The sequence below is a fragment of the Myripristis murdjan genome, chromosome 14, assembly GCF_902150065.1.
Source record: "Myripristis murdjan chromosome 14, fMyrMur1.1, whole genome shotgun sequence".
Lineage (NCBI taxonomy): Eukaryota > Metazoa > Chordata > Actinopteri > Holocentriformes > Holocentridae > Myripristis > Myripristis murdjan.
Window position 1 is genome coordinate 21557648 of NC_043993.1, and position 14940 is coordinate 21572587.

General features: G+C 38.3%; 1 protein-coding gene across 1 annotated transcript; it reads right to left on the bottom strand.

The window, feature by feature from the left end:
* Window positions 1-9054: 9054 nt before the first annotated feature.
* grk1b (G protein-coupled receptor kinase 1 b) lies at window positions 9055-14560 on the bottom strand. Its single transcript, XM_030068851.1, has 7 exons — window positions 13862-14560; window positions 12916-13043; window positions 12397-12554; window positions 10895-10978; window positions 10650-10774; window positions 10279-10480; window positions 9055-9590 (listed from the first exon to the last, which is right to left on the bottom strand). The coding sequence occupies exons 1-7, from the start codon at window positions 14558-14560 to the stop codon at window positions 9307-9309; spliced, it is 1680 nt and encodes a 559-aa protein (XP_029924711.1). The 3' UTR covers window positions 9055-9306.
* Window positions 14561-14940: the final 380 nt, after the last annotated feature.

A 14940-nucleotide genomic window follows, 5' to 3' on the forward strand; every position in this document is an offset into this window, starting at 1 on the left:
CACCTCAACTTCCCCACCACAGATGACCACAATTTCTTATGTGAGCACTGAAGAGAGAGTTACCTTTATAGTTTAATAATCATTTTGTCTTGTCCCTCTATCACCACATCATGATGGTAAACAGTCACCAGCAATGTAATCTGTCTTCTCACAAGAAAATTTTACTTTATCCCATATAGTTTAAGCCTAAATAAAAAAAAAAAAAAAAAAAACAACTACTTGACTTTAAACAATTTATTTAGATCAGCTGCACTAAAATCAAAGGTGTCAAAGGACGTCCAATATGCAAAGCATTAAATATAGACTTGCAGGATAGTTATTGTAATGTAGATGTATTATTATTTTTTAAAGGGCAACCTCAGTTAAATTAGGTCTACATAAGAATTTGGACTCAAAGGAGAAAATTGTATACTTCAAAGGATTTCAAGCTGCAGTTGACTGTATGATGTTGGAAGATTGGAAACTGCACACTCAGCTATAATGGACAGCATTTTGCCGAATCATCAGAGATAATGTGAAAGCGCTCAAGATCAAGTGAAAAATAATAACAAGAGCATAAGTCATTTGTCATGAACCAACAAAAACAATCACTTAAACTTTTTTTTTCCCCCCAATAACAGGTCTGATTGATTTAGCTGACACTGAGTTTTATTGCAGTGTTGTAGCCCATGACTCTTAAAAAAATAAAGTGTCTGTTATATAATTAGTCCAACTATAGGGGCTACTTACCTGGGAGTGCAAAAAGAGAAGGAAAATCACGACAATTGTAGATTCCTGTTGAGTCACTGGCACAAGACATCCAGAGATTTTCATAGATTGTGGAAGTTGTAATAACGCTGCCCTCCGTGGTGGATTCTTTCCAATACTGATCTTGCAGTGATATGCCAGCCATTATCCAGCCTACAAAACCTAGGAAAAGTGCTATAACCTCGATGATATCATTCATCTTGAAAGTAATTTTCTATTAATAATTAGCAAACAAATAGTTATTGCCTGAGTGAGGAGCTCTATACGCCACTTCTGCACCAGATAGGCCTATACATTTTACAAGAGTGGGAAGTCACTCCAGGATTTTTTTGTCTCATGTACTGTAACTGGAGTGATTTGACATGGATTTTGTAGGCCACAGCTGCACTGTAAGTCTGTTATTCCCGCCCAAAATTGATGACATTTCACACGCCTGGTAAGTTACCATAGCAATCCAAGCATGCAATGTGCAATTTTTTTTTTCCTCTGGTGATTGGAAACACATTGCATTGGAGATAGAGACAGCGTCTTTTAACAGTTATCATCAACCTAAAGTCGGAATTGACAGCTCTTATCTTAGTCGTGTGGAACTGACTATGCCAGCGCGCTGCTTTCTCTCGAAGACATTGCTGATTGAACTGGCAAGAGCCAATTAACATAAATGTCTTATTTAGCAGGTAATGTTATTTTCATAAGGGTTGCATTCAAACTGTAGCCTAACCAGCTAATTCCAAAATATATTAATTCAACAGTGTTTTTACTCAATTTAAATGTATTACAACAGAAAAGACGATCCGAACACAGTGACACGGTTTGGTGATGCTGCTTTTACAGAGCACTTCGTCAGGAGACGCTCTCCTTGTCATCTATGAATTTTTTCTCTTTTCCCTTTTTTTCTCTTTTTCTCTTTTAATTGCTCACATCACCTCGCGGTCCTGCCTGTATCTCTTCTTGAAAAATTGGTAGCTTGTGATTTTAGTGAGGTCACTGCAAGTTCCATAAGTAAACACTTGTGAGGAAATACTGAGTAGTGGGCAGAGCAAACATAAGAAAGCTGACTAACAAAAAAAAAAAAAAGAAAAAAAATGTTGGGTGGGTGATTTATTGACGGCAGAAAATGTGTCTATATTAGCAATGGTTAAGTATTAACAAGACTGAAGCAGGACAAAGGTGTTTGATTTTTTTTTTCTGTCTTTAAGCACATGAGATATTTGTGTTAGAGCGTATGGATTGAACTGTGATGTCTGTTCTTTTGAAATGGTTTGTTGAAATAGTACAGTGCCGTCCACTGATAGAGAGTTATGCTGGCAGCTGACTCAGAAATACCTTCTTTACTAACTGGTTCATATAGAACGGACAACATAAGGAGGGGGGTTCGTATATCTAATGAAGATGAATAACGATGGACTTTTTGTATTCAGGGTGCTCATGTGCAAGCTGTAACCTAGGCCTATTCTCTGGAGATGCTTTCTTTATTCAGGACAAGTGATTTTTTGTTTGTTTGTTTGTTTGTTTTTTTGTTTATGAGATACTTCGAACTCAGCAAATTATCGTTAGTATCTTATCAAAAGTGAATTCTCTATAGCCAACCAGTAATCTGAAGCATAGTTCAAAGTTCTATCATATACCTAAGATAGACATTCATCTTTAGCTCATAATCTTTTGTCTGTTAATATTTTATTTTCCAGCCCTGCCCTTAGTCATTGAAATATTTATTCAGCAGTGTCCGCACTGACCTCTCCGCTTAAAGGGAGAGTCAGCCCAAAATTGACCTTAAGTAACATTTAATTTTGATAGAATATAATAAGAGTCATTCCCTCATTGGAGTTTATGAAAAGATGAGCTGTGATGTGAAGTTACTATTGACCTTAACGTCTGTTAGCAACTTTCATTATTAATTTTCACATTCACAGGTAATTATATAACTAAGGACAATTACATGATTATATATTCAAAATTAGACCAAGTGAATGCGTGACTGACCTAGTGAAGCTCATATGAAGCAATGCTTTTTAGAGCTGTTTATCTATTTGTTCATTTATGTGTTCATTATTTATTTATTTAGTTATATATATATGCATATATATATATATATATATATATATATATATATATGAAAATATATGTATATATATATATATATATATGAAAATATATATATATATATATATATATATATATATGGGGGAGAGTGGGGTAATTTGTGCCAAGGGGCAAGTAGTGCCACCCCTGTTATCTAGAAAACCATAGAAGAAGTTAGTCATGTGACCACATATTTTTGAAGAGGCATCCATTTCACTCATCCTGCAAAGAAGGGAGACACATGGCTTGAGAGGTAAGCACATTTAAGTTCAAAAAACATTTTTTTGCCCTCCAAAGTAAAATTTCTATGATCAAGGTTTTTTGATTGCTGTGTTGTTACACCATGAGTCTATACAGTTAGCATGATGTTAGCTCAAAACAGCTGCGGGATGCATTTTTTTCAAAATGGTGGGCTTGGGGTAATTTGCGCCAAAGGGCCTGGGGTAAGTTGTGCCAGTGGCACAACTTGTGATTATATACTATATATTACTTTATTGTATTTTATTGTGATTGTACATTGTCTTCTTACCTTTGATCACTAAAACTATTCAGATTCAGATGAAGATGATTTGCAGGTGCTCATTTTGGAATTTTTATTTTGTTCTGGGTATGTGTTCATGTGGCGCTAGGCCTTGTTATAGAAAAGTGGCCTGTGATCTTGTTAAAATAATAAATAAATGCTAAATAAATAATTTTGTATTGAATTTGTTTTGCTTTTATATAGCATTATCATTTGTGAGATTAAAATGATCTGTTTTACTTCAATTATCAATGGCACAATTTACCCCAGTGTATTCTCTCTAATGGCACAATTTACCCCGCACTGGGGGCAAGTTGTGCCACAAAACCACTTTTTTTTTTCGAAAGCTATATTTCTCAAACAGTTTATATAAGATCCAAAGTGATTGTTCCCATGGATGCACAACATCCTAAACATATTTTAGTTGGAGGCATTACTGTAATGCCCTCGCTTTAAAGGCACTTTAGGTAAAAATTGGCACTACTTACTCTACTCTCCCCTATATATGCCCTGATTAGACTGACATTACTGATTAATGGTGTAGTCAATAATGATGCAATTGAAGGCTCAGGAGTTCATATGAGGATGCATGTTCTGAAAACTGTAACTGTCATACTGCCAAAAGAAAAATCACTTCCAGTTTTCTCATTCAAAATGTGCTGCAAACTGGAGTTTGGTGCCGATATACATCCACTATGGAAAAATGTTTTATCAGAAGCTCCTTGTCGGAGCCAGAATACATTAATTTGTAGTGGAGTTGTAGAGATGGCAAATTTGAGCAGAGTTTAAATCCTTTACAACCTGGGCAATTATGACAAATCACCAGCTGTCACATGATAATAGCAGGCCAGTGCAAATAAGGTTCCTGAGGCAGTTATTAATTTACTGGGTATTGTCATGTGTAATCCACTGTAAACTGTTTCATTATTGTATTGATTTAGTTTGTAGCTAAATAGGTACTGGAGAATTGTGCCTGTGCATGTGTGCGTGTATGTGTGTGTGTGTGTGTGTGTGTGTGTGTGTGTGTGTGTGTGTGTGTGTGTGTGCGTGTGTGTGTGTGTGTGTGTGTGTGTGTGTGTGTGTGTGTGTGTGTGTGTGTGTGTGTGTGTGCGTGTGTGTGTGTGCGTGTATGTGTGTGTGTGTCTGTGTGTGTGAGAGAGAGAGAGAGAGCGAGAGAGAGGAAGGAGAGAAAGCACATGCTTTCCAGGCGCAGACACATGCCTGCGTGTGTTTTACCATCTGATTCTCTTCCTGTCGCACTTCTCTCTTTGATGAAATGATTTACTGTGACAGCAGTTTGAACAGTCACACAGTTACTTATCCACTGATGCTGCACTGAATCACCAAGTAACCTGTTCAGCTTCTGTAACTTCACATGTCTGTGTATGTCTCTCTTTAGCTGAAGAAACTCTGTACCCATGTACTCACATTATTATACTATATCAGTATGAAATTTCCACACTAGTGTCCAGCTCTAAATAGAGTATTATCTGCAGTTCACTTATACAAATGGAAATGTTCTATATCCTTTCAAACTTTGTCTTATCCTCTCCTGAACTTAGCTCATGGTATAATTCAAGTGTAAAGAGTTAGATTCAATAATGTGCTTTTAGTAAAAGGTATTCAAGTATTTATTTAAGTATAATTTGTCAGTGTGAAGTTTGTATAACCTTGAATAGTCAGTGTTTGTGCACTGTATGTAAATGGAGTTTCGGTGGAGTCACTGCCTCAGTACTTGGCCTTATCAATCAACATGATAGATATTTACAGTTACAGCTCTCTCACTCTCCCTCTCTCTTACGTGCACCCAAACACACACACACACACACACACACACACACACATATACACAAATGGACACTGTCCGTATTTATTTTTAAAAAAGACAGGTTTGCATGGTGTACCATTTTAAAACCACTGTCGGGAATATTAAGGGGTCAGTGTGAAGCAGGAAATGCCGGGGAATTTCTAGCAACATTATTGCCGGTCCATAGTAAAGCAGAGGCCTTTGCCACAGTATGGATTTTGATTTTTTTCCCTACTTCCTGTAATTTAAGCTTAAATAAGATTTTGTTTGTCCATTTAACCATGGGAGGCAAAACATAATCCGGCCCAAAAGAATTAGTAGTATTATCTGTCAATAGGGGGTGGGTTGAACAATTTCTTTTGAAAATGTTTTTAATAGGTACTCTGTACAGTGCCAACACTGTACAGAAGGTCAAATTAGGTTCATTATCATCCAGATTGCTCCAGTGGAATGAACTTGTTTTTCTGGTTTCACATCATAAAATTATAGTTTGTTGTCTCTGAGGTCCACAGTCATGGGTAATAAGGATGTTATTAATTGCACCATATCCACAGCAGCCTTCTTCAGCATAGTATCTCCAATAAAATCAGTCAGCTGGTTTTGTTTTCTTTTCTATAAACTGTGGGCCTGTAAAGCCCTTTGACACTGTAAACAGTGATTAAGGGCTATAAATGAGCTTGAACTTGTACTTAAAATAGGCCTCCAAAACACTTAAGGGGGAAAATGACACAGTTATTTTGAGAGCACAAAGCTGGGAGTGAAAGATTCTTCAGATTTATTCCTGGATTAGCCAGTTTGGCTTAAATCTGGTTCACTTTTGTGGTTAGGTCTGAAATCCACCTTAGCTTAGTAAGGCCTAAATTAAGAGGACCTTTATAATATTTTGGGATTCCATTGAAAACAAGATGATACATCTCAAGAGGTTTATAATAATAATAAAATTGCTCATATAGTGTTTCTGGTCTTTCACTAAGAGTCATGAGGAGCTGCCATTCTTCCTGTTGTATTAGACAGTAAATTCAAAATGTGTGGGCTACACAAAACATGTAGCCCACAATTTAGTGCATTGCTATGCCAATATTTTTTTTTATCTTTAAACTGTCACTGTGACATCACAATGGAACAGCCTTAGTCAAAAATTTAAAAACAGCTTATACTTGTGTGTACAAATAGAGTTTGGATGGTAGTTATTCCATTCTTTGGTTTGCTATATATATCCCAAATACCATGTTAAAGTGATATATGCATAAATGTGCAATATGCTTCTGCACAAATGCAGGATTTGTCTTCATGATTAGTTCTTCAAAGACCAGAGTCACTCCTTAACCATCCCTTCACATCAAGTCAGTATAGACATTATAGTGATCAACTTTATTTTGTGCAGCACACTTTAAATCATATAGTAATAAAGAGCTTTACAAACAATGTAACAGCTGCATAAAAGCTATTATGACAGACACCAGATATGACAATAATCCACCTGCATTTTACAGCCATATTTCACAGAGCTACCCTTCATCTAGTACACTACTGTACTTCTGCAATTACCTTTTGACCTTTAAATTGGGTTTGTCTCTTCAAAAACTTGATGAACTCACTTACATTGTAACGCCGTACATAAAGTTCTGCAAGGAAATGTGCATTCCTACCAAACAGTGACATTCTATGGCAGTAAAAAACCCAGGTTCTCCAAAGAATTACACCTCTTACTCAAAGAAAAGAAGTGGACGTACAAAAATGGCCAGCCAAGTCTAAGTTGCGTGGTGCAATAAGAAAAGCAAAGTACAGCTATGCAACAAAACTGGTGCAACAATGCTCATCCAGTCACTCCAGAGCTCATCCAGTAACTCTAGATCAGTTTGGAAAAAACAATTCAAGCTGCAACTGAATTCAACATCCACATTTTCTGACCACAAGCTAGCTTTCCTGGAGGTTTCCACCATGGTATTGTCTCACAGTCAGCAGTAAAAGAAGTGTCCAGGATTCTTCCTCACCTTGTCTTCTTCTGACACCCATTCATAATTTAACTCCAATGTAGTTTTTGGAAGCATGTCCATCTTTGTGCTGTCGTGGTTGCTTAGTTACTATATAGGCCCAGATCATGTCAGTTAATGTAAATACAGAAAACATATACAGTGGGGTGGTACATAGTTAAATGTCAGAGTGCTGTTGTTCTGAATAACACGCTCCGGGAATGCCTCTTGTCCAATCAAATCACTCGGTTGAATCTAACTATATATATTTACACAAAGTGGCCACTTTATTAGGTCCACCTGTACAGTTTAACGCAGTTCAGTGTAACAGCTCTGCTATACCCTCTACTTTTTAAGAAAGTCAATGATGTTCGATTTTTGTTGACATTGTGGAGAAATTTGTGTAAATTTAATTCTATGTTTATTATTGAGGTTGTAGTTTGCAGAGGTCTTGTACGGGATGATATTATATTGAGAGGTGTTTCTAATTTTTTTTCCTCCCAATTTATAAACATGAAGGGGGGCAGAAGAGTAGAAACACCTCTCAATAAAATACAGTCCAGTACAACAGCAGCACTAACTATGAGCTCAATGCCAAACACATAACTGAATGATCTATTACTGTGACAAGAAGAAAACCTGAGCATTATAGGCAGCAGAAAAGGAAACTTTATGGCAGAACAGTTGCATTGGATTGTATTAGACAGAACAGGTGTACCTAGTAAAGTGGCTACTGAGTGTATATTCTAGGTATGTGTGGTGTTTGATGTATGAGATATTGCTGCTTTAAGCTTGAGGACTTTTTGGCCTGTGGGTGGCACTGTTTGTGGACACCGGACATCAGTGTAGAAATGCATCGCTCCCCAGATGTCCAGCAGGTTTGACCCATCAATGTCTGAGCTATTGAACATGAAGCTTACAGCCTTGTTGGACTGGTGGTGGCACTGTGGTGTGCCAGTCAGGTTTATAATCAAAATGCCAGACCCCAGTGTCAAAGTCAGGCCAGCAGAGGCTCTGAAATCACCTGTCGCAGCGCCTAAGCCATAACCCCCCTCTGTTCCTCCATTGTGGGGGACCAAAATGTGTGGAACTGTGGAAGATTGTTTTTTTTTTTTTTTTTTTTTTTGCTTCTAGGTAGTATATCTGTCTATATAAATGTTGGGCCTGGGCACCAACATGCAAATCAAGGGGAAATAAAGTCTCATATTGGACAAGCATTAACAGTGAACCATGTCCATGTGCAGTGGTGCTGTGTCCCATGGCAGCAGGCAGGTGTCGCTGCTGAGCTGTCACAGTTCTCCACATGCTCCAGGAGCTGTAGTGTCTGTTGATCCTTTTCCACCGTTACATGAGCAATTTTTTCATTTACATTATATCCTTGCTGGAGATTTTAAAAAATAAATAAATAAAATGTTTTTTTTTTTATTGGCGTTCAACAATTTTTCTTTCTTTCTCAACATACAAAGACAGCCAGGCAGGAGGACATTTCTGCTTTAGAACATTTTATTGATTTCTTTCATTTTTTTAACTACAAAGTTTGTTTTCAGTAATATTAACTCACAACACTGTTGTACTATAATGAATATGTAACTGAGAAGTAATTACATCACATTACAATCTCATTACATTTGCTTTCACTTTGGTCAAAAATAATTTGCTTTTACAAACATGATGAACTTTCTATATAAAAATATTGTTATTTTACAGTTTTCTCTGAATTTACTAAGCAAAAACACATATCATGTAAGGATACTGTGAGGGTATTTGTATAATATGTATTTACATTGTGTTGTTAGATCATATTTTATCAATCTGTCTTACACTGCACTGTGTTCATTCTTTTACAGCCACATTTGCACAACAAAAAAATGCTAAAATTTTACAATATGGTTACATAATAATAATAATAATATAATGGTTATATATTACTGTTCAAATACACAAATAAAATGTGTTTATTACAATAATAGCAGATTCATTACACAGATTAAGAGTAAGTAGCACCAAATGAGCATGTTGCAAATCTAAATCTGTTATTCTTTTTAACTTTAATTGGTACACTTCAGCTGGTATAGGACCAAACAGACAGTGATTTTATACAAAAGCAGTAATCAACAGAGATATCCTGACTTGTTCATCCCTCCTTCCTCTTCTCTGCTTCCATCTGTTGTTCTAGCTCAAAGAATGACGCATCCTCCGCCTTTGGCCTCTACATAGTTTGGGTCAAGGTCGTTGGGCAGCTTGCCGTCCGGCCCCCAGACATTCAGCTCTCCAAACACTCCTGTCTCAATCATCTCCTCCTGCCAGGGGATCGGGATGTTGCCAGTAGCGAATTCATTGTAGAACATGGTGTCCTTGCCATCCAACACCACGCCCTTAATAGTGCTGAAGGCGCCCACATCATCAATGTCTTTGGCATAGACCGTTTTTGGATTAGGTACAAATGGTGGAGTCACCAAACCTGTGGATTAAATCACAGATGATGTGAACACAAGAGACTGCAGCATAATGGAACCACCTTGTCACTGGGTTTCACCTCTTTTGTCAAACAAGAGCAAAAGTGTTTGTGCTCTTGACATTAGAAACAGCTCACCCACTGACAAAAATTCACATTGAGGCTCATCGGGTGCAAAAAACCCCCATTTATATTAGCTGAAGAAGACACGGGGAAAACAGTGAACGTTTCAGTCAGGAGACCATCAGCAGAGCAAACTTACATACAACTAGTTACAAAGAGTTTAAAAAAAAAAAAAAAAAAGCAACCAGGCCCTTAGCAGTGACCAATGGGAATCAGCCAAGCTGAAGAAATAATATGTTAGATCATGAGGCAGCAATAATAGACATCCTTTCAGCTTGTACTAAGAACTACAGCACTAAACCTAGCTCCAAAATAACCAAGGCATGATAAAAAACAAAGTTACTATAGGAATCAATGTCTGACCAATGACTAAGGTAGCAACTCAAAAGAACTTTCCAGACATACAGGAACTATTTATAAACACACACACACACATACACACACACACACACACACATTCTTACCTGACTCAAGCCACTCTGTGTTTAATTCATGATCATCAGTATAGCATTGTTACAGTTAGAGCATTTCACACTGCTGATGTTGTGGATCAGATGTAGATGTTACCTACCGACATCCAGGCGGCTCCAGTTGAGAGTACTGAAGAATGGCTGCTTCTTGAGCTCAGCACACTCGTTGTTCTTGAACCCAAGGCGTTTCCCTGGGTCCTTCTCCATGAGGCCTTCACAAATGGCCTTGCAGTTTTGGCTGAAAGTGGGTGGATAGTTGACCGGATCCTTTAAGATTCTGCGAGTCACCTCTTCAGCCTCGACCTGAATGAAAGAAAACAACTTGTAAAACAAATGGGAAACGAACATTTATTAATTATCATTGATTTGTCACAAAAGGACTGTCACTGGACAAGAGCAAGCAGGTGTACTTAGCATAGTTTTCATCTCTAACATTCGACAAATTTAAATGCCTGCGCCACACACTTTTTACCTTTTCTCCTCGAATTCTAAAAGGGCCTTTAGCTGCAATCATCTCATACAAGGTGACTCCCAGGGTGAAGTAGTCCACTGAGTAGTCATACTCCTTTTTCTGCAGCAACTCTGGGGCCATGAAGCCTATAAACATAACATAACAATTTCATATAAACTCATCTTTTTTTCCAAAGTAGCTTACACCTAGATGTTGTTAATTTCAGCAGTTAACCTTGACAGTGTCATTTTCGTTTTTGTTGTCACCTGGAGTTCCTGCATATCCAGTGGTTTTGTCTTTTCCGGGAGGAAGTTCAACTGCAAGACCCAAATCTGAGAGACGTACATGTCCTGAGGGAATTTACAGATTATTACAGAGCAAGACTTCCATAGTGCCAGTGGGATACTGAATGGACTTAACTGTTTCACTATTTCACAGGCAGCAAAATAATATGCCACAGACAGCAGTGCATATCCAGGCTTTCATACCATCAAAACACCATCAGCTGATTTCACTGATTAATTATCCTCTCTGACTGAAGGTGTGCTAATCAGTGCAAGAGCCTTTTGTTGTGTTTGCTTGTTCTTATCCCCTTCACTTTGTGTTAGAGCTGTGCAAAAAAGTATTGCAATATTATTTATCATAGTTATTTATCAACTATCGAGCTATTTGCATTGATATGTATTGATATGCTTCACTTCATTTAAATACAATGTTACAACATCTTCAGTTTAGTAAGGCCATTCTGTTTTAGTAAATTGGAATGGGACTTTTGAATTAAATTGTTTTGTTTGTCATGAGAACGTACAGATAATCCAAGGCAACTCTTCTTGTGCATAAAAAGCCTTTAATCGAAGCCTTTAATCTTCTCCAGGATGTTACTTATGATTTGGCTTTATATTTCAGTGCTTCCTCTATATAAACACCACTGAAAATAGTTGCTGATCCATGTGGTCATCAGTATACTCCAAGTGGTGTATTATGTTAGATACTGTTTGTATTCTGTATAATGTATGTAAATGAATGAATTGTGACATGTTTTCTGACCCCTAATGGTTACTTATGGTATTGCTATGTATTTTCTATCAGAGACACTGCCTATTTAACATGTGATGATGGACACCTGTGTAACTCTCCCTGATGAAGGCCATGCTCTGGCCGAAACATGTTGGAGCTTTTTATCATGTAAGCCACTTCGATTAAAGGCTTTTTATGCACAAGAAGAGTTGCCTTGGATTATCTGTACGTTCTCATGGAAATATTTTCCCCATAAGTCCAATGAGCACCTTCTTTTGTCATGGTATGAACCTTTTTTACATAAAATGTTGACACGCTGTAGCCTTCTCCTATTCTTCCTTTTTTCATGTTTTGTTTGTCACTTGACTTATCATAAGATATGTTGTAGCCCATATTTTGTTAGTCTACCCAGCTTTTATGCAGTAGGCTGTGACTTAAGCTCTGCATTTTCAGTCAGTTCTGTAGAATATTGCTATCATGATACAAATTGATACATATCGTGGCCCATGTACTTTTAAGTATTGCTGTATGAGCAAAACAGAATACAGCATTTGATAAATGCTATATTCAGTCGGCCCTGCCTCTTGTACACAGTCCCACTTGGCCTTGTTGCAAAAGTGAAGAAATGGTTGAAGTGGTTGATGACCACAGGCGTATGGGTGGGACTGACATAGTGACTAGATGCTGCAGCACCAAGCTGTTAAAGGCCGTGCGGGCACATCACACTCTTCCTTCTAGGGAAGGTGCTCACCTGCATCATCCAGCAGGACGTTCTCTGGCTTCAGGTCCCTGTAAACGATCCTGTATTGGTGGAGGTGCTCCAACCCTAAGATGATCTGAGCTGTGTAGAAACATGCTCTGGTCTCATTGAAACCTGGATTCTTTTCATCAACGTTGTATATGTGAAACCTGGAGCCAGACAGGGAATTGGGAGAGATGGTTAGAAATATAATGATGTGATAGAGAAGAGAAGGGATGAAGGGATGAAACCTATATGGACATCCAAAGAGACGCTGTGAAAGAGACAGGTTATGCTCTGACATACAGCATCACGTTCCAGAGGACCAGCCTGAATATTAGCTGTGAGGTTTATCTACTTTAGGCTGATTAGGAGACATGAGTGGGAGAAGATTATTTCTACATTATTAAGTACAGACACAGCTGTGTCACACATCACACAAAGGCACCAAGATTAGGCAATGACATCAGTCCATGGCTGAGTAATTACCTGTGTGGGTGTGTGGGTGGTTTTGCTGTTTACATAAAGTACCTGAGATCTCCGCCGTTCATGATCGTCATAACTAAGCAAAGCTCAGACTTGGTCTGGAAGGCATAGGCCAGCGACACAATGAAGCGACTGTGAACTTTCGCCAGGATACGTTTCTCCACAATTGCTCCCTAAACATACAAACAAAACAAACAAATAAACAAACAAACAAAACAAACAAACAAACAAACAAACAAAAAAAAATCAGCACATAATTATTGCATTTCCTGCAACAAATGGCAGTGTTGTTCATATAAAAATAGAAAAACATGTAATGTACAATATGCTGGGAAATAGAAAAATTAGGCTACTTTATTGCAATATATTTGAGTCAATGATTAGCATGCCACTGTGGCAGCTGCTGATGTGATGTTCTCCACCGGCGACTATCGATGGTGGAAGGATACATAAAACATCATGTACAGTGGCTGAAGGAAAACCTAAATCTTATGAAAGATTCAGCATATGACAACATTTGGATTGTGGATTCTCAAAGTCTACTCAGTGGTCCTATCACATGTTTCATGATTATCTCGCTCATCTAATGCCTATCACCTAACTATGACAATGATGTCTTGCTGTAGTTCTGCTCTCATGTCAGTAAGCAACAGGTTAATCACTATTACCCACTAATGCTTTTACAAGCAGTGGGGATTCAGCCTGGGGCTTTTTCTCTGTCCGTCTCTGAGCTGCTTTGTGAGGTCTTTTAGAGAGTCCCAAGCTTCTTTGCACTGAGACATTGTGGTGGAACTAAATCTCTGCACTTACTCTCTTAATCTGTTCTCACAACGTTTTCTTCCCTAATTTCTAACAGAGGCCTTTTATGTTATGGATTTTAAAGAGGACTGAATTTGCGTTTGATCACAGCAACCTTTAACTGACAGTATTAATGGCTATGGTTGCAACTTAGGACAGAGATGTGTTCAGTCCAATGTATTCACTGTCTTACATCATAGCCTTTGCGTTTCTTCAGCCTCTTCTTGTCCAGCTTCTTATTGGCATACATTTTGCCTGTTGCCTTCGCCTGACAAGCATGCACTTCTCCAAAACCTCCTTTGCCAAGCACTCTGAAGTCCATGAACCAGTCTTCATCAACAGGCTGGCTCTCCAACCATTTGAACTGAACATAGCGTAGGAAGTACATGCTGTTCTTGAAGTCATTCACGGCCTTGCTCTCCAGGTGTTTCAGCAGCTGCTGCTCACTCTCTTTAAAGAGGTCACTCTGGATGTTCTTGTGGTCCTCCTTAACTCGAGTAATGGCCTTCTCCTCCAGGAACTTGCAAAAGGTCTTGGATGAGGACTGATAATACTTATTGACTATTTTTTGGGCCTTCTGCAGTCTGTCCTTTTCTAGGCTCATGTTGTAGTCTTCTATGTCTTTCCACAGCTGCCCAGCATTCTTATAGTTGGCATCACTCTCCAGGTACTGCTGGAACAGGCGCTTGCCAATGGGCTGTTTGACACACATGCTGTCAAAGGTTGAGTCTACAGTTGTCTTCATATGCTCACAATTCCTGATGTGTGGGAGATTCAGCTTAGCACGCATCTTTTTGTCACGTAAGGTGGCTGCTGAACCTCCATCCAGACTGCCCCTGGCTGACACATAGGCAGAGTTTGCCACCACCGTCTCCAAACCACCAATATCCATGGTTGCACCTTGGCCTAGCCAGGAAAGAAGCAAATGTCAGTGTTTGATTTTGCATTAAATTCATAATGTTTTACAGTCACCATTTGTCACAGTGATAAGTAAACTGAACTAATGAAGAGCTTTTCCCTCCTTTCCAAGCCAAGAAGGCAACAAATCAACTAGTAATCTCATCATTGGTTGCTTGTTTGTTCTAATAAATCATAAATTTCTTTTTGGATTTCAATATCTTTGTCATGCCCAGGCTGTTTATGAACTACAGAGAAGAGTTTGCTCTGATCTTAACTATGGTTGCACTGCATTGTGATCTGTGAAGTTTGTTAGTGGAGGAGAACTTGGTACCTCTTCTGCATCTGTGATGGGTTTCACACTTAAGATTGTTG